The sequence below is a fragment of the Lampetra fluviatilis genome, chromosome 14 (assembly GCF_964198595.1).
Source record: "Lampetra fluviatilis chromosome 14, kcLamFluv1.1, whole genome shotgun sequence".
Taxonomy (NCBI): domain Eukaryota; kingdom Metazoa; phylum Chordata; class Hyperoartia; order Petromyzontiformes; family Petromyzontidae; genus Lampetra; species Lampetra fluviatilis.
The window spans coordinates 570,769-590,029 of NC_136288.1; the positions used below are offsets into that span (position 1 = coordinate 570,769).

The 19,261-nt window shown below is 52.0% G+C and overlaps 1 protein-coding gene across 2 annotated transcripts in view; it reads left to right on the top strand.

Annotated features, from left to right (window-relative positions):
- Nucleotides 1-14,067: 14,067 nt before the first annotated feature.
- TFAP2D (transcription factor AP-2 delta) overlaps nt 14,068-19,261 on the top strand; it is a 67,985-nt gene continuing 62,791 nt past the window's right edge. The window contains exons 1-3 of one of the 2 annotated variants that reach the window (XM_078862459.1): nt 14,068-14,121; nt 16,547-16,613; nt 17,231-17,785. In XM_078862459.1, the coding sequence (XP_078718585.1) occupies nt 16,575-16,613; nt 17,231-17,785 (594 nt within the window). In that variant the 5' untranslated portion in view covers nt 14,068-14,121; nt 16,547-16,574. Of the gene's footprint in view, nt 14,122-16,538; nt 16,614-17,230; nt 17,786-19,261 lie in introns of those variants that run through there. The other variant, XM_078862458.1, reaches the window with a different exon arrangement.

The window sequence follows — 19,261 nt, forward strand, 5'->3', positions numbered from 1 at the left end:
CTGCTGCTACTGCTGTTGCTGCAAGTAGCCTGCTGCTGCTGCAGGTAGCCCGCTGCAGCTGCCGTGGCTGCTAGTTCGGACTGTGCGCGCTCTGCTGTGCGATCCCGTCACCCCGAAACAACCACACAATTAATTTACTTTAACCCGCACAAAAGTTGAGCAATCGTTGAAAAATGGCCCACAGCATTCTTCGGCATCGTCATTGATTTTCCTTTCCGTTGTTATTTGTTTCGATGTACGGTTATTGGACACTTGGATATGAACGGTTCCGCCAATACACGGCTATCAAAAAAATAAAGACTCGTCCATCGCGTTTCTTGTCAGCCAATTAACTCTTGCCCAGAGTGGTGAAGTTGCGGTTCCTCTTTGTCTAACCACAACACAATGCGGATTCTCTCACGGCGTCTGGCAAGAAGCGAGACGATCGTACATATACAGCCGCGTTTTCCATGCCCACTGTTGTATGACGGCCTCCTTTTTGAGCATACTTCACCAGGCTGGTAAGTGCGGGTTTATGAACGGAGCGTAGACGTAGTATGCAAGTGCAGCACAACTTGAGATTGTGTTCCAATGCCCTCTGCTGCCCACAAAATTGGCCGTAGTCCTGCACCATACAATATTTATATTCTATCCAGATCACGTGGAATGTGCACACTATCACAAATATCCAACGCAGTTATATATATATGTGTGCATTGTACACACATTGCGATGTGCAGAATAAACACATTCCTGCTGAGGGAGTTGGTAGGAACGTTGGTCAATGGCCAGGGTCAACGGCGGCGTGGAGTATTCCGCAAATATGGCCGACTGTGAGGGCGGGCACAAGCCGGCGTGAGTAGGTTAAACGTTGAGTTTTATAAGGGCACCACGGGGTGACCAGCCCCTCTCCACCCTCCCCACCCAGCCCCTCCCCACCCAGCCCCTCCCCACCCAGCCCCTCCCCACCCAGCCCCTGCACGACGGACGGACACAATAATTCCCTGTGGGCTGGTGTAACCAGGAGGTTCCTACCAGTACAATTGTGATGACCTACGTAAGACGTTGTCTGTATGGGTGTGCCAACCCTTAGGGGCCGTCCATAAATGACGTCACGCACCTAGGGGGGGGGGGTCAGACATTTGTGACGATGTGTGACGAGGAGGGGGGGTTTGAGAAATGTGACGTCACATCAAAATGCGCAACTTTAAATAAATATAGATAACACGTTCTACTTAATTAAATAGACTTTTGAATAAATGTTTTCTCCTACAACATCAGAGTACAGCGTCACATTAAATACACACTACAATGACAATAGTTTAAAGCGATTTAAGCATGTGTTTTTTTTTTGGGGGGGGGGGGCGCACAGCTTTGTGACGTCATATTTGAGGGGGGGCCTGACTTTTTGTGACGCCGTGTGACGAGTGGGGGGTCAAAAATTGTCCAAAATCGCGTGACGTCATTTATGGACGGTCCCTTAGTAAAAAAAAGCAAACGCGTTGGAGTTAGGGGGTGACAGTTGCAAGTTTGAGCACATGTGCTTGGGGAGCGGTGGCGCAGTGGTTAGGTGCCGCACTGCGCTGCGAAACCGCCGACCCCCGAGTTCGATTTCCGCTCACGGCCAATGGCAGTGGCGAATATATGAACCGGTCCTTAGGCCTCTCCTTGGTCGACTCAGCCTTAAATGGGTACGTGCTGGACACGGCGCATGAACATCAGTACTGGGGAGACAAAGGCGGACGGGGCGTTGTGCTGGTCACCCACCCCCTTGAGTGCCGTGTCGGCTTTCATAAGTGCTCGGTAAACAGGAATTGTCCCAACAGTCTGTTAACGCTATACGGGGTATCTTAGTATTTTGTGTGCGTGATTAATATTTACTCTGCAAACTAACTCGTGTAGTATATGTGTAGTGGTGATACGCGCTGGGTGTATATGTCGTGTGCCAGCGCGTATGTACGGGTGTGTGTGTGGTGACGCGCGCTGACGGGGAGGAGCAGGCGTCAGTGCGCGGGTGGGGGTAGTGCTGCTGATTGGCTGTGTGCCGGTGACGCGCCCAGAGGGAGTGATCGGGTAGCAGCGCGGTGTGATTGGTCGGGGAGTGGAAACACGCGCTGAGCGGAACCGGATCGTAGGGATAGCGCGTGGGGATTGGGTAACTGAGGAGCGGTGCCGACGTTGAGGTCCGCATCCGCTCCGTCTCCCGGGAAGAAGGGGTATATAAGGTGATGCACAGAGGAGCAGGGGCAGAAGTGGAACCATCTAAGAAAGGAAGACGAAGGTGCAGAGATAGAGCCCGGAGAGGAGAGTAATGGAGAGTAATGGAGAGTAGAGGAGAGTAAGGTATAAGTGTGTAGCCAGCGAGAGAGAACGGTCTACACGAGCTGAGTAATGTATAGTGTGTAGCCAGCGAGAGAGAACGGTCTACACGAGCTGAGTAATGTATAGTGTGTAGCCAGCGAGAGAGAACGGTCTACACGAGCTGAGTAATGTATAGTGTGTAGCCAGCGAGAGAGAACGGTCTACACGAGCTGAGTAACGTATAGTGTGTAGCCAGCGAGAGAGAACGGTCTACACGAGCTGAGTAATGTATAGTGTGTAGCCAGCGAGAGAGAACGGTCTACACGAGCCGAGTATGCATACGGTGTAGCCAGAGAGAGAGGAAGGTCTACACGAGCCGAGTATGCATACGGTGTAGCCAGAGAGAGAGATGCAAAGTCTACACGAGGCGAGTGGAGAGTGTAGCAGAGGCGCAGAGTCTACACGAGGCGAGAGAGGAGTGTAGCCGAGGCGCGGAGTCTACACGAGGCACAGAGAGCCGGCAGCACAGAATCCAGAGTCAAGAGAAGCGCATTGTGAAGAAGAGAGGCCACGCGTTGTATTGTTACAAGTCAAGATTTAATAAAAGAAGTGTGTTCCCGTCAAGGAGTTTCCTGCCGTCATTTTCCAATACTTCATCTGGCGTCAGAAGTGAAACGGGCTTCCAAGTATGGAGACGAGGAAGACCCGTAGGACCCACGGGATTGACCGCGAGGAAGACCTGGACGACTCGGGGCCGCTGGTGGCGGGGGGTGAGGAAGAGGACTTGCCCACGCTGCAGGGTCCGTCGACGGCGCCGGCCGAGCGACCGGGGACAGACGCCGGGCTTCGTGAGGCGCACTCCCGACTGGCGGAGCTGCTGCTCGCCGCCGCGTCCATCTTGGCGGAGATCAGCTCGTCGGGAGGAGCGGGGACGGTGGGGGACATTTTACAAGGTCGCCCCGCAGATTCCCGCCAAAACGAATGGGGGATTCCCGCCATTGCGCCTGGGCCTACTTTTGGCGGGAACGGCGAGCGCCACGTGGTGGTGGGTTCCCAAGCACGCGCATCGACGTCATCAGCGCGCGAGGGGGTCCGCCATCTTACGTCTGCTGCTGGAGCCGCCATCTTAGACACGGACGGACAGGCGGAGAGGAACCACGAGGCGGATGACTTCATTTTTCAGCAGCGCCTGCCCACGTTGTCAGCCTTCAAGGCGGAAGGCGGAGACTGGGGCCAATTTCAGCGAAGGTTTTTGGCGCATCAAGAGATGTCAGCGTGGTCCGATGCTACGGCGCTGCGGGCATTGCCCGCCATGCTGGACGACGATGCGCTCGCGGCCTTCAGGGCTGCACGGAAGTCGGACCGCTCCACGCTGAAGGATGCGCTGGGTTTGTTGGCCAGGGTCTACGGGCCTCCCTCTACGTGCCGCCATCAGTTCTACGCAAGACGGAAAGCGGCCACGGAGACCGCGCTGGCCTATCGCACGGCGTTGCTGGCTCTTGCTGATGCTGCGTTCCCTCGGATGGACGAGGAGGGCCAAGACGCGATGGTTTTGGAGCAGCTGCTCAAGTTGGCGCAGGACCTGGGGGTCCCTATCAACACAGCTGACGAGATTGATATTTCTTCTTTGAGAGTCGCCACGAGTATTCAAGCGCACGAGGCCCTACAACGGAAGCAAGGCGTTGGTTGCAACGCTGCTGTCGTCGCAGCCCCGGGTTTGGTGGTCGCCGAACCCCAAGTCGTCAGCCCACGAGAGGAGGCGTTCGCCACGGGACGACCAGGGGACTGGAGGCCGGGGGCCCGGTCGCCTCTGCGATCGGGCCGAAAGTCGGAGCAACCAAGATCTACTCCGACCCTCGTCACGTGCTATAACTGCGGCCTCCGGGGCCACGTGGCGTCCGGGTGCCGCGCTCCGCGGCAGCGCGCCATGGGAGCTCGGCTGGACGACGACCGAGAGCCCAAGTCATCTCTACAATCCCCGGCAAGTCGCGGCACCTCACACGCTCGGCCTGTTTATTCGGCACACATGGGACGCCGCGTTGCGGCGGAGGAGGGCCGGTTAAGGTTCGGGGATTCGGTTCGGCGAGGGGGGTTCGGCCGGGACCAGGGAGACATTGAATGGGCGGAATTGGGGCATAGAATTGTGGCTGCTTCGGCGGGTTCGTCCGTTGTTACGGGATCTATTGATGGGGTTGAGATTAGGGTGTTAGTGGACACGGGGGCATCGGCAACTATTATATCGGACCTCATTTATAATATTCTTCCGGTCCAATGTCGTCCGCTGCTTCCAGTGGATGTGCCATTTTACGCCGCTAATGGGGGATCGTTGGGCATTATCGGTCAGGTTAGGACGTCCATTTGCATTGGAGATATCAAATTGTCGGGACCCGTTTTCGTTTCGTCTTCTTTGGCAGTTCCGTGTCTTTTGGGCACTGACTTTTTGGCTAAAATGCCCATTAAAATTCTTATCGATCAACGATGCATTGAACTGCCATCGGGTCGCCGGATTTCATTTTTGACGGGCCCTACTGACATTCGGACGGCGTGCGCTACGATACAAGCGGTGGCGACGCAGACAGTGCAAGTGCCCCCGGGTTCACAGATGTTGATTCCCCTCCGGTTGCGAAAACCATGGGTGAGGGAGGCTTCGGGACAGAGTATGCTTTTGGGTCCTTCTAACAAGGCTGTCGGGGGTCTTGATTTATCGGTGGCTCACACTTTGGTGCGGGCTGACAGGGATCCGTTTGTGATGGTTTTGAACGCGGGGTCGCGACCAGCTGTCATTCCGCACGGCACCGTGCTGGCTCACGCAGCGCAGGTCCCTGGGGATGATGGGTTGGTTGCGCAGGTGGGCTCGAGCCCCGCGCGGAACGTTGAGCCAAGGGAAGACCTTGAGTGGGTCCATTCGTTATGTGCCGCCTCGGACGATTTGTCGGCGGCGCAGTTGGGTGCGCTGCGCGAGTTGCTCATTGAATTCTCTGATGTATTCAGTAAACATAAGTATGACATTGGGTGCACGGATTTGTTGCACCATCACATTGAAACGGGCGATGCGGCGCCGGTCAGGCTAAATCCCTTCCGACTGAGTCCCGTGGAGAAGGAACATGTTCAGTCGGCTGTTAACGATATGCTAGAAGCCGATATTATTTCGCCCTCCTCTAGCCCGTGGGGAGCGCCTATTGTGCTGGTTAAGAAGCAGGACGGGTCCCTGCGATTCTGCGTTGATTTCCGTCGCCTGAATAAGATCTCTGTGGCTGACGCGTATCCGCTCCCCAGGATGGATGAGTCCCTCGATGCATTGTCTGGTGCGCGATATTTTTCGACTCTTGATTTGTTATCGGGGTTTTGGCAGTTGCCGCTCGACGAAGAGTCGAAACCTAAGACAGCATTTCGGACTCCAGGGGGGCTGTTCCAGTTTAACCGGTTACCCATGGGACTTCACTCCTCTCCAGCGACGTTTCAGCGACTTATGGAGTTGGTTTTGTCGGGCTTACAGTGGGATACATGCTTGATTTATATGGACGATGTCATTGTTTTCAGTAAAACGTTTGAGGAACACCTCCGGCGATTGAGAGGGGTGTTCTTGCGAATGCGATCGGCTAAGTTGAAATTTAAACCGGCCAAATGTCACCTCCTTCGTAGGTCCGTTAGATACTTGGGTCACATTGTCGATTCTTCGTGGATCTCCACCGATCCCGCGAAGACGGATTGTGTCGGTTCGTGGCCGACACCTACGTCCGTTTCCGACGTGCGTAGTTTCATCGGGTTTGCTTCTTATTATCGGCGGTTCGTTGAGCACTTCGCCACTATTGCAAAACCCTTGCACGCTCTAACGGCGAAGGGAGTGAAGTTCAAATGGGGACCGGAGGAGGAGGCCGCGTTTCGCTCCCTCCGGGACGCCTTGGTGGGTGCCCCACCCTTGTGTTATCCCGATTTTGCCAGTCCCTTTTTGCTGGACACGGATGCTAGCAACACGGGCATTGGGGGGGTGCTATCCCAAGTCGTTGGGGGTGTCGAAAGAGTTGTCGCCTACGGTAGTAGGGTGTTGTCTCCGGCGGAGCAGCGCTACTGTGTCACCCGTCGCGAGCTGCTTGCCATTGTTTTTTTTGTGCAGCAGTTTAGGCCATATCTTTATGGTCGTCACTTTACAGTCCGAACGGACCACGCGGCGCTACAGTATTCATTGAGGGTCGCCCAGCCCTCGGGCCAGTTGTCGCGTTGGTTGGAAGTCCTCCAGGACTATCAGTTTACGACTACGTACCGTAAGGGGTTGCGACACACGAATGCCGATTGCTTGTCGCGGTTGTTGCCTTGTGATGAATGCGCGTGTTTGTCGGGATCGGCGCGCTGTAAACCGACGCTTGCGGGGGAGATGGGGGCACTGGCTGCGACAGCGGGCGCACCGATCGGGGATGATTCCACTGCCTCTCAGGGTCGGGACTCGCTGCTCTCGCTGTCGCTCAGCGAATGGGGCTGCCTCCAGATGGCGGACAGCTCGCTGCTAGCATTGCGCCGCAAGGTTGGGGGTCCCAAGGGGGACCAGGAGCGTACCGGCTCCTATGTACTTGAGCGGGGCGTGTTATTGAAATGGGACAGTTTGTCCCGGCGGAACGCACTCGTGGTGCCTTCCGCTGTGAGGGGGAGGGTTGTCTTGGCGGCACACGAACGCCTCTTGCACTTGGGAGTTAACAAGACGCTTGCCCTGCTTCAGCGTGACTATTACTGGCCGGGAATGGGAAGTGATGTGGTGCATATTCTGAAGGGGTGCGTTGAGTGCGCCAGGCGTAAACCACCGGCCGTGGCAGCTAATCCACCGCTGCAATCTATTCAGGTCTCGCGTACCAACGAGCTCGTTGCACTCGATATTTTGGGGCCCTTCCCAGTCACGCCGAGAGGGAATAAATATTTGTTAGTGGGGGTCGAATACTTTACCCGATGGCCTATGGCGTGGCCTCTCGCTAACCAGTCGGCAGCGGCTGTGACGGATGCCTTCGTCCAGGGCTATGTCCTGGACAAGGGGGCTCCCGAACGCCTGCTGACCGACCAAGGTAAACATTTTTCGAGTAAATTGTTGCAAGAGGTGTGCGATCTGTTGGGTACCAAGAAGGTGCGTACCTCCCCGTACCACCCGCAGACTGACGGGATGGTGGAGAGACTCCACAAAACCTTGACTTCCATGCTGGGCCAGCAGGTGTGCGAGGCACATGTAGATTGGGACCTGCAGGTCCCAGGAGTCCTTGCCGCGTATAGAATGGCCCCCCATGCAGCTACGGGGTTTTCCCCATTCTATTTGATGTACGGTCGGGAAGCTGACCCGCCAATAGAAACGCAACTTGGCCTGTCCGCTCCACGAACTAATTCTAATTTGGCAGAACATATTAAGTTTAATATTCACAAGCTGACAGAGGCGAGGGAGGCCGCGCGGCTTAATTCGCGGGCTCGCCAAATTGCTAATGAACGGTTGCGGGCACGGAAGGTGTCCATGCACGAATGGAAACCAGGTGACAGGGCCTGGCTGCATTGCCCTCAGGCACCCTTGGCTACGTCGCCTAAATTGTTGAGACCGTGGAGGGGACCCGTGGAGGTCGTGCGCGTTGCACGGCCCCAGTGCGTTCAGATAAAGTGGGGAAAGCGCCGGTGGTACGTTCACCCCTCCCGACTGAAACCGTTCTCGCCTCCATATGGCCTCCCCTTGTGTCGTGATGGCCGGGCGTGTGACGTGACCGGCGACCCAGAGGGGGAAATGTCTCTGCCTGATCCACACGTATTTTCGCCTGATCTGCTCCCAGGTGTCTCGGAACTGACAGCTGCCGATCACCGGCGGCCGGATCTCCGCGGCGGGGCCGGCCCTTTCAGGCCCGTTCCGCGCCGTCTGGAGCAGCCGGAACCGCCGGACGGTCGTCAGTGTCCCGCCCCATACGATGGACCAGCCAGACGGACTCGCGCCAGGTCGTGCTACTTTGCATGACCTGCCTCGTGAGGAGTCGGGGCAGTTGGAGCGCCTCGTCACTGCGTGTAGTCGCAGGGACGTGGGGCGCGTTCGTTTCGAATTTGCTCGTATCGTGTTATTGTTGACTTTTCGGGTTCATTGTCAATCTGTACATAGTTATTCTTGTTGTTGTTGTTGTTGTGTTATGTTACGGGGCACACTCGGGGGGTTACGGGGTTTTTTTTTGTTGGTTGTCGTTTTATCGTCGCGGTTGGTTGTTGTTAGCAGCCGGGCCGGCTGCGAGCTATGTGGGAGGGGGTGATGTAGTGGTGATACGCGCTGGGTGTATATGTCGTGTGCCAGCGCGTATGTACGGGTGTGTGTGTGGTGACGCGCGCTGACGGGGAGGAGCAGGCGTCAGTGCGCGGGTGGGGGTAGTGCTGCTGATTGGCTGTGTGCCGGTGACGCGCCCAGAGGGAGTGATCGGGTAGCAGCGCGGTGTGATTGGTCGGGGAGTGGAAACACGCGCTGAGCGGAACCGGATCGTAGGGATAGCGCGTGGGGATTGGGTAACTGAGGAGCGGTGCCGACGTTGAGGTCCGCATCCGCTCCGTCTCCCGGGAAGAAGGGGTATATAAGGTGATGCACAGAGGAGCAGGGGCAGAAGTGGAACCATCTAAGAAAGGAAGACGAAGGTGCAGAGATAGAGCCCGGAGAGGAGAGTAATGGAGAGTAATGGAGAGTAGAGGAGAGTAAGGTATAAGTGTGTAGCCAGCGAGAGAGAACGGTCTACACGAGCTGAGTAATGTATAGTGTGTAGCCAGCGAGAGAGAACGGTCTACACGAGCTGAGTAATGTATAGTGTGTAGCCAGCGAGAGAGAACGGTCTACACGAGCTGAGTAATGTATAGTGTGTAGCCAGCGAGAGAGAACGGTCTACACGAGCTGAGTAACGTATAGTGTGTAGCCAGCGAGAGAGAACGGTCTACACGAGCTGAGTAATGTATAGTGTGTAGCCAGCGAGAGAGAACGGTCTACACGAGCCGAGTATGCATACGGTGTAGCCAGAGAGAGAGGAAGGTCTACACGAGCCGAGTATGCATACGGTGTAGCCAGAGAGAGAGATGCAAAGTCTACACGAGGCGAGTGGAGAGTGTAGCAGAGGCGCAGAGTCTACACGAGGCGAGAGAGGAGTGTAGCCGAGGCGCGGAGTCTACACGAGGCACAGAGAGCCGGCAGCACAGAATCCAGAGTCAAGAGAAGCGCATTGTGAAGAAGAGAGGCCACGCGTTGTATTGTTACAGGTCAAGATTTAATAAAAGAAGTGTGTTCCCGTCAAGGAGTTTCCTGCCGTCATTTTCCAATACTTCATTTGTAGTCTAGAATGCACGACAGTGGGTTTAAATAATGCGCGGTGTTTAAACTGTTTGCGATGTTGACAAAGATCGGGGGTATGCTTGTATCACGAAAACAAATGTGGAGCGGTGGCGCAGTGGTTAGGGGCCGTCCATAAATGACGTCACGCACCTAGGGGGGGGGGGGTGTCTGACATTTGTGACGATGTGTGACGAGGGGAAGGGGGGTTGAGAAATGTGACGTCACATCAAAATGCGCAACTTTAAATGGATATCGACAACACGTTCTACTTAATTAAATATACTTTTTTTAAATAAATGTTTTCTCCTACAACATCAGAGTGCAGCGCCACATTAAATACGCACTACAATGACAATAGTTTCAAGCGATTTGAAGCATGTTTAATTTTTTTTGGGGGGGCAGAGCTTTCTGACGTCATATTTCAGGGGGGGGGGGGTCTGACTTTTTGTGACGCCGTGTGACGAGGGGGTGGGGTAAAAAATCGTGTGACGTTATTTATGGACGGCCCCTTAACGCACTGCGTCCGGAGTGTCACAGCGCACTGCGTTCCCGCTGCGCGCTGTTCAACTCGGCGACATGAGTACAGCAGTTGCAGAGCACGGCTGGAATTGTCAAAAATGTTACGTCCCGCGAAATGAGGTGGCGTCAGAGGTATTTAGCACCGATACGTTAACTGGCGTAATTTTGCACAATGCGTTACGTCACTGTTGTTTACATTTTTTTTTACGTGAAATTTTTGTAGCATTAAACATTTTAAATTTACCGATTTTATATTCAGTTCCAAATGTCAAAAAAGAACATCACAACGAGTTATTCCAATTTCATGAAAGTGCGTTTAGTAAATAAATACGGAGTAAAATCCGAAATGAGTCCTAACAGTCCGACGAAGTTATATCCGAAGTCATCCCTAGAGTAGGAGACTATTGTGTTGTATATTGCGTGGATACATTCCAAATGTTTGTATGTGCAACCAAAAGTCCCCTTGGGCGCTCTTGGCATGTCACATTTGTGTCCTTACAATTGTAATATACAACCGCATTACAGCACGGCGTATTCCCCGCAACTTTTGTTTATATTGTGAATTATTTAGCCTTAATTACAACCACGTATTAAACATTTATTGGGACAATTTAACGTATATATGTAAAATAAAAGGAAATTGCATATAATGCAAACGACAGGAGCTACAAATATGCATACGGTTCATATAATTGAGGCGGTGTTACCTTCATAGAATGTCAATAGCAATGCCATCAATGTATGCATGGAGGCTGATACAGTACTATGGATGGTTTGCAGTACACCGTGGCCGATAAGGCAAACTCATCACGAAGCGTCGTTGTGGAAGTGCTAATATCAAGAACAAATAACGGCTCCGCACCTACAACAGAGAATAATCGGCCACACAGCATTCTGCGATGTTCATCTCGGTGCATTTCATCAGCAGCATTGGTTCAATGCAAGCAACACTGCGGACCTCGGCTGCAATGTTCGTTCAGCATCTCGTCACAAGCATCGGGCTTGTTTCAACCACATCGCCGGTGAACTGCGCGATGTTTATAGACGAAGGCATTTTTCTGTGATAAATGGGCCCTAGGTCGAGGCATGTTGCACAACAAGTACGTTGAACTTCCTTCACACCGTACGTAGCCAACCGTGCTAATTAGAGATGCGGGGGAAGGACAACAAACTAGACACGAAAAAGCAGTTCTAAAGCAATGAGTGTTCACTATAATCACTGCAGCTTCGTTGCGGAGATTGTTAATAGCAAAAATAAATAGCGGAGCCTTCGTGTATCCCCGCGTCTCGCCACGGTTGACTGAGCAGTAGGTACAGAACCATAACGGGGTGGGGAAAAAAATACCCATTGGCCAATGTGAACAGTTCACACGTTCAGTGTGTCATTGCTTTCTTCAGAATAGAACACGGGTCATTATAATTATCTTTATATATAATACAGCCCTTTGTCAATCCACTGCTGGCATTATATTCTGCACTGTAAATCATGCAAATTTGTTGTGATGTTCAAGAGATAAACAATGAGGAGATTCTGGTAGAGCGATTTTATCACTCCACTGCTGGACGACGGCTTCCCCAAGCTGTATAGATCGAGGGGCTTGTTTGACCATACTTCACCACACTGGTAACGTGCGAGATGGCGGCACATTGGGGTGGGATCTTCACTCCGCTCGATACCAGAAATCTTCCAGAGCAGGGGTCGGTCACCTGTGGCTCCAGAGCCGCATGCGGCTCTTTAAGGGACTCTGCTTCGTTACACCGTTATTTATTTATTTAAGCCCCACCGTCTCGTATTGACGCGCATTGCGGCTCTTGGAATATTGAGGAGGGGGGTGGTTGTTTTGCCGAAATCGACAAAAACATATCTTCTTGTTATTTTGGCTGTCGACCGCTGTTCTAAAGCGTTTATCTTTAGAGCGTGACAAGTGCCGTATCTTCACATGGACATCCGATTAGCGCGGTTGGTTACGGACGGTGCGAAAGAAGTTCAATATACTATATACATGATTTATAACCCAGCATAAAATCATCATAATCCCAGCCATGGTCTATCCACTGCTGGATGAGGAGGGCCTTCCTCCAAGCCGTCGCCACCATCCCGTTAGGATTCTCCCACCGACCCAGCCTCCCACCTCCCACCCAAGCCACTACATATGTCGCCGTCTCGACACATGTCGCCGTCTCGACATATGTAGCCGTCCGTTCGCTGCGGGCGTGTGCGTGCTCGCGAGTGAGTGCGTGCGTGCGTATGTGTTGGCCACCCGCCCCCTCGTGTACCGTGCCGGCCTTCGTTGGTGCTCGCTCACAGCACTTGCCACCCCCCAGCAGTCTGTTAAGCTATAAGGGGGATCTTTGCCTTTGTGTATGTACACACGCACTCTCCTCTCTGTACACGTGTGATTGTGCCACTGCAGCAACAGCTTGAAGGGCGCGCGCCACGCCAAACCCCTCTGTTTTCGCCCTCTTCCGAAATGAAGCAATTCCCACAACCAGACAGAACCGCGCGTCCGTTGATCAACGAACTCTCTCGCTCCCCCCCCTCCCGCGTCTCCTGAGCGGAGTTTTCTTGTGTGACGCGCGACAGACCGCCTGCCCTGCGCCGGTATAGACGATGGTAATGATTGACCGTTGTTGTTGCTGCTGCTGTTGCTACTGCTACTTGTTTCTCTTTTACAGATGACAGCGATGGGTAGACGGAATTTTTCCCGAGTAACTCCGTTGTTATTAACGATAACGGCGCTTCATAATCATCATCGTCATTATCATCATCTATTGCTTTGTCGGTCGACAATCGTCCAATCTTATAATAGTAGTTAAATATATCTAGATATGAATATGCAGTCTCAATTCTTACATATGACAAAGGCCTCCAAGTGTAATGTGGGTTAATCAGGGATTTGTTTTTCTATCCATACTTCACCATGCCGGTCAGAGCGGATTGCCAACAAGGATAACCCAAGGGCTGGTGTTGACATCGCTTGCTCAGCGGTTTTGGCCGTGGTCAGGAGTCGAACTCAGGTCGCCGGGCTTATAGCACAGCGCGCTAACCACGGTACCACCGATCCATCTCCATCCAGTCACATATACAGTCTATACTATACATATACTGTATTTAGTCAGTGAAAATAATTGAATTAATTGAATCACCCACGTGAGCGCATTATGTCACAGTACAGGAATCTATTAATTGTAATTCATTACAGCTGCGTGCCTTGAGAAGGGATGAGGTGATGTTTTGTATTCAATATTTAATGCGACGGTTCGAGCGGTGGTGCTGCGGTTAGCGTACTGCGCTACGAACCCGGCCTAACCCGAGTTCGATTCCAGGCCACGGCTCGCATAAGCCGCGAGTGAAATGTGAACCGAGCCCGGTCCTGGGTAACCAGATTAACCAATAACCCACAATGACCGGCGTGGTGAAGTATGTTCAAACAATCCACACGGGTTGACACGGCGTGAGTGGGGGGGGGGGATTTCAAGCGGTGAATTTACACAGGTCTGTAAATTATATTATCATTGATATCAATGTATAAATATCTAACTTTGTAGACAAATCATTGTGAATATTCTCAATCATGATTTGTAAATGTATATACAAACGAAAACAATTCAGATATACATTTGGCCATTATAGTAGCGTTATTGCATTGCGCTTATGAAACTTTATGAAATGACATACGTGCATGAATGAAATTATATCTGACTTTAAATACACTACTCGTGCCAATAGTATACAACTGTTGTAATATACAGACAATATGGATGTGTATACGACGTTTAAATAAACATAAGCGCAGACAACCCTATTGTATCGTTATAAGCAAATGACCCATCAAGTGTGTAAATGGACTGTAATTAAATAGAGTGAAAACAGAATAATACACATTAACATTAGCTGCGTGAACGTACAGTTAAAATGTATGTTCAGAGCTAATCTGGTGGGTTATTATTTTCTTTCGTAGGCGACACGATGCGTAATCGCGTATAAGCTACATCAGATGAGGAACTTCACTCAGGTAATTAACTACAGGCTGAGCTCGCTGTTGTTCCTAATTAGGAACGAAGCAAGCACGTGGCGCGAAGAGAAGCGATGCTTAAACATCACACCGTTTATTCCAATTAACATGATTGCATTTGCGCAAATGCTTTGCTCTTATACAGAATATATATATAGAGATTTCCCATATCTGCATTGCAAACGATATTTTAAAATTGCGTTATCGCATAGTTGGTGCATACAAAAAAAATCTGCAGTACAATACAATATACAATGAGTCACTGGAAATTGAAGGCCTTCGCTCCAAAAGCGTGTCCGGCTATGTTGCGTCATCTATTTAGATTCCTGATCTTTGAGCGTCGAAGCTACTACGCAATCGCCCCCCCCCCCGAAATGGAAGTAATATTTGTTTAATTAATGTAGAGGGGTATTTGGAAAAGTCCAGCATAATGATAAGATCATACTTTTAACTTGCGCAGTATTCGCTCGCTTGGAAACATAAGGGCTCGTAGGCGTGAGGAACCACAGACAAGCCGGCGCAGACGATTGCCCAAGCTCAGAGATGTTTCAGCCAATGCGTGGCGACTAGAGGTAATCTTGCGTGTTATATACAATTGTAAGCGTCGCTGTGGGAAAATGTAAGCATAACTGCGTTCTGTCGTGCACACAACTAAAAGTCCATCAGATGATCGGCCTTCAGGACCAATACTATGAAAGCAACATTTATCCGAGCAAGTAACATTCTGGACCGGTTTGGATCCACTGGATCTCATCGGCTTATAGTTAGGCTCGTTATAAACAAATGCTGCTGAATTAGAAAAAAAAATATGGTATTGGTAAGAGCACTCCGTTTAAAATATACCGGGGGAGGGGACGTGACCGTGGGTGGATCGCGTCTCGCCCCCCTCCTCGTTTACCATCGCGGCGTTGAACGCAAGTGCACACAATGATACCTACCCTCGCTGCTACGATACCACGCACCCACAACTGTCTACGACCGCACAGTGATATGCCATTAGCAATGTAGCGTGGTAAATGTGCCCCCTCTCCTACTTGCCTTGCTGCACTTCTTCCTTCGCCCCCCATCCCTCGCCACACTTGTGTACCCCAGGTTTCCCGTGGCATCATCCACCACCACCCACCCACTTATAACCCAACCGGCTCTCAATGCGTGGCGTGCGGGCACGGCAAAACAGCGCACATCATCCAACGTAACACATGCACCACGGCTTGGTAAAAGCGTGTGCCGTGTATCGTGTACGTATGCTGTTTTTAGTGGAATTCGCTTAGAATGCTGTACTGTGTACACGTTGTGTTATCAGTTGGGATATGTGGATCGGTGCTCCTCGGCAACAACGTGTATGCGTGCCCGTGGTCACTTCAATGACACACAGGCGTGATCGCGCAGTATATGTATATATACATACGCACGCATATGTACGGCTAATCTCGTATAACTCGGCGCTAATGTTTTTTGTTTTTGAGAAAGAAAGCAATGTATTTAACGAAATTATCGACCACAGCGTATTCTTCGTAATGTTCTTCGGCTGCCAAAATGTGTTTTGCTCGTCCGAGTGAATGCGACGCCCGATGCTGCACAAAGAATCTACAGCGATGCTACGGGGATGTGCGGAGCTTTTGCCGAATGCTTCGTTGACGTTGCGGTTTGTAAACGAAAGATGTTCCCTTCGTTAACGCGTTGTCTTGGCCGAACGCGTTAAATACAACTCGTTCCGATAACGATACACGTGGATAAATACCACAATCCGGCGAAAGCCTCTATCGGCTAAGAAGACGGCACGCTGCAACGCATGTGGGCATTTGGAGAGCAATCGTTCATAAATAGCTCACCCCCCCCCACCCCTCTCGCACGTACTTTTATAACAAACGAAACAAGCCGGAACAATCTTTAAAAAAATAGAATCAACACAACGTCAAAAATCCACGAGCGGCGGACGTGGCAACGGCTCGCTGGCTCTCTGGCTCGCTGGCTCTCTCGGCTCTCTCGGCACTCTCGGCTCGCTGGCTCTCTCGGCTCGCTGGCTCTCTCGGCTCGCTTGCTCGCTGGCTCTCGGGCTCGCTGGCTCTCTCGGCTCGCTGGCTCTCTGGCTCGCTGGCTCTCTGGCTCTCTGGCTTGCTGGCTCGCTGGCTCTTTGCCTCGCTGGCTCTCGGCTCGCTGCCCCTCTTCTTTATTCCGAGCGGGGAGCTCCGGAGCGCCGCTATTGCCAAGGGACCTCGCGCATCACAAGACGCCTCCCCGACAGGTGCAGCCGCGAGCGTAGAAGAGGCTCGGCACGGGCAGAGCAACAGACACGACCGCGGCTGCGCAGGCCACTCCCGAATACAAAACAACACAAAGCCTCCTCCTCCTCCAACCTCCTCCTCCTCCAACCTCCTCCTCCTCGATTTGTTCTTTCCTCCCCTTCGCATCTCGTCCCCTGCAGGCACGCGTGAGGCGGCAGGCAGGCCACGATGTCAGCGCCTTTTCCGGGGCTCATGCATGAGGCTGAGGTAGGCGAGAGCAATTGCTCGGTGCTTTTGTGGTTGTGGAGGGGTTTTATTATTTTGGAGCGATGCGGAGGGCGAGTGTTGCGAGGAGAGAGAGAGTAGGGGGGGGGTGTTTGACCGTCAGAGTTGACGAGATGGGCTCGGGCTTGTGCTCTCGTGCATCGTGAGACGTCTGTCGCCCGCGGGAGGAGTCCGTTGCGCCGACTCCCGCACCGCAACAACACAAAACCACCCGAGTCGCTGCTAACATCTTGGGTCTTTATTTTCCCTGACAAACCCACCCTCCAATTACCTCCCAGATTAACGCAAACTGCGAGTTTTCATTAAGCTCTCGTGCACCGGCTGAACGAGCCACTGACGCGGATGTCTGTTGGTAATTTATTTTTCTTCTTCTTGTTCTTCACAGTTTCCACTTTTGAACCGAGTCATTTTGTTTAAAAGCTCCCCTCCCAATTGCCCCTCTAGGCGAGCCGTTTAATGTGGCGGGCGCGGCGGCAGCGGCTCCAAGTCTCTCCCCCCCACCAGCACCAACGCAACCTCACGAACACCACCATCACCTCCCCCCACCACCACCACCTCTTTTAACCCCCCCACCACCACCGCTCGCAACCCCGACCCAGATGCGAGCTGACGGCTCCAACAGCTACCGACTGATGCAGCTGGGCTGCCTCGAGTCATCGCCGTCTCCCCTCGCCTATCCGGCCGCGGCGGCGGCGGCGGCGCCGGACTTCGGATCGGCCTACTTCTCGGGCACGCCGCAGTACAATGCCCTGCACCACCACCACCACGCGCAAGCCTTCCACTACGACTTCCACCACCAGGGCGCCGCGGCGCACACGGCGGCCGTGGCTGCCGACGCGTACCCGCTCACGCCTCTGCATCCGTCGCAGCAGTACTACTCCCAGTTACACCACGGGCACTCGTCGAGCGAGCAGGCGACGGAGCTCCACGCGGGTCTCCACGCCGGGCTGGCCGGGGCGTGCAGGGCCCTCAAGCCCGCGTCGGGGCTCGAGGAGCAGCAGAGGCGCGACCTGGCATGCTTCGAGGCGTACCACCGCCGCCACGACATCTCGCTCATGGGCCACGCGGGAGGACAGTTCGGGGTGCACCCCGATCAGCTGTTTCTGCCGGGTCCCCCCCTCGGCCTGGCCGCGCACGGAGGAGAAGACAGTCCGGTAAGATGCCTCCACTGGCGATCGGAACCTCCTTCCCCTCCACGCGACTCCCACCGCCCCTCAACAACAACAGCAGCAGCCCCCCCACCCTCGTGCCCACCACTTCCTCTACCCCTCCTTGTACTTGGCGGTGGGGGGAATGTTCTTGTGAAGTGTGGCGAGTTGAGCGGGCGAGGTTGTTGTTGTTGTTGTAGATCGTGTAAATTGTATTGAGAGTTTAGACGACCACCGAGTTGAGCCGTCTGACCAATGCGGCGTCACTATTTGTTAAGTGGCCAATTAGCAAAGCAGTAATTGTGATCGCTGAACTGTGTCCTGAAAGTGAGCCCGGAAAACAATATAGCGTAAAGTGTGTACGTGAAGTATTATGTACAGGTAAAATAAAAACAGAGCGATTGTTGAAGGAAACGTTCCTTGAAGGCTAGTTAACTGAAACGTCGAACGTTTTTTCTTTCTCAATACCAGGAAAAACCTCGTATTTAAATGGACTTGTCATGTTGTGTATAGAGCAATTTCAATAAAGCAGCAACTTGATAATCTAGTGTTAAATATTGAGATTATTATCGGGAGTAAGTTTTGATGGTTTAGTTTTATCGGTAATGACATTGAACTTATTTTTACACACCTACATCAATGGGGGACTGCATATAGCATAGTTTTCATGCAAAGTGTCCAATGTAATACAACGCTATCAAAATCACAATACAACACAAATATGTTTTGCATTGAACAGCTATAATTCGGATGTAAAGTGGAGCAGATACGACACATTCGGCCAACTGGTCTTATTCAGAAAATATTTAGGCTTACAAGGAGAGATAATTTTGTAGTTTGGTACATATTTGCATTGGTCCATTGCAATTTTGAATCTGTATATCGGTGACCGCAATATTTTATTCGCTTATAATGTTATAAATATTGTACAGTTTTAACGTAACGATACAAATCCATAATTTATAACGGAATTAACCAATTTAGAAAAAAATTAACTACGTTTGACATTGCGTTGGCACATGGTGCATAAGCACAAATGACAAACTCAACATTAGTCAAAATTGTCCAACGTTTCGGGAAATCACCCTTCAAATTAGCATTTATTCGTGATCTCTCGTACGAGGAGTTATTGCTCGAATATATCGTCTTTAAGAGAAGCGTCGAGTTTTTATAATGAATTTAACAATCGCTAGCAGTTCATTTTGAATTTGAATTAAATGCATTTGTTGAACAACTTGCAACGTGAAGATTCAACGAGCATTTAGGTACACGCGCAAGTTAACAGATCGTGATTTAATTTAGTGCTGGCGAAGCATTCAGCAGAAATCAATGTAAAGGGTTGCCTCGCTTTACGCGGTAGTAGATGCGTTTCAAAAAAAAGGGGGGGGGCGCACAAAGCGAAATCGCGCGAGCAGCGCACACAGTACACAAACAATGTTCTCCTACGTCTGACCGCAAAAGCCGCATATGAGAGAATTCACA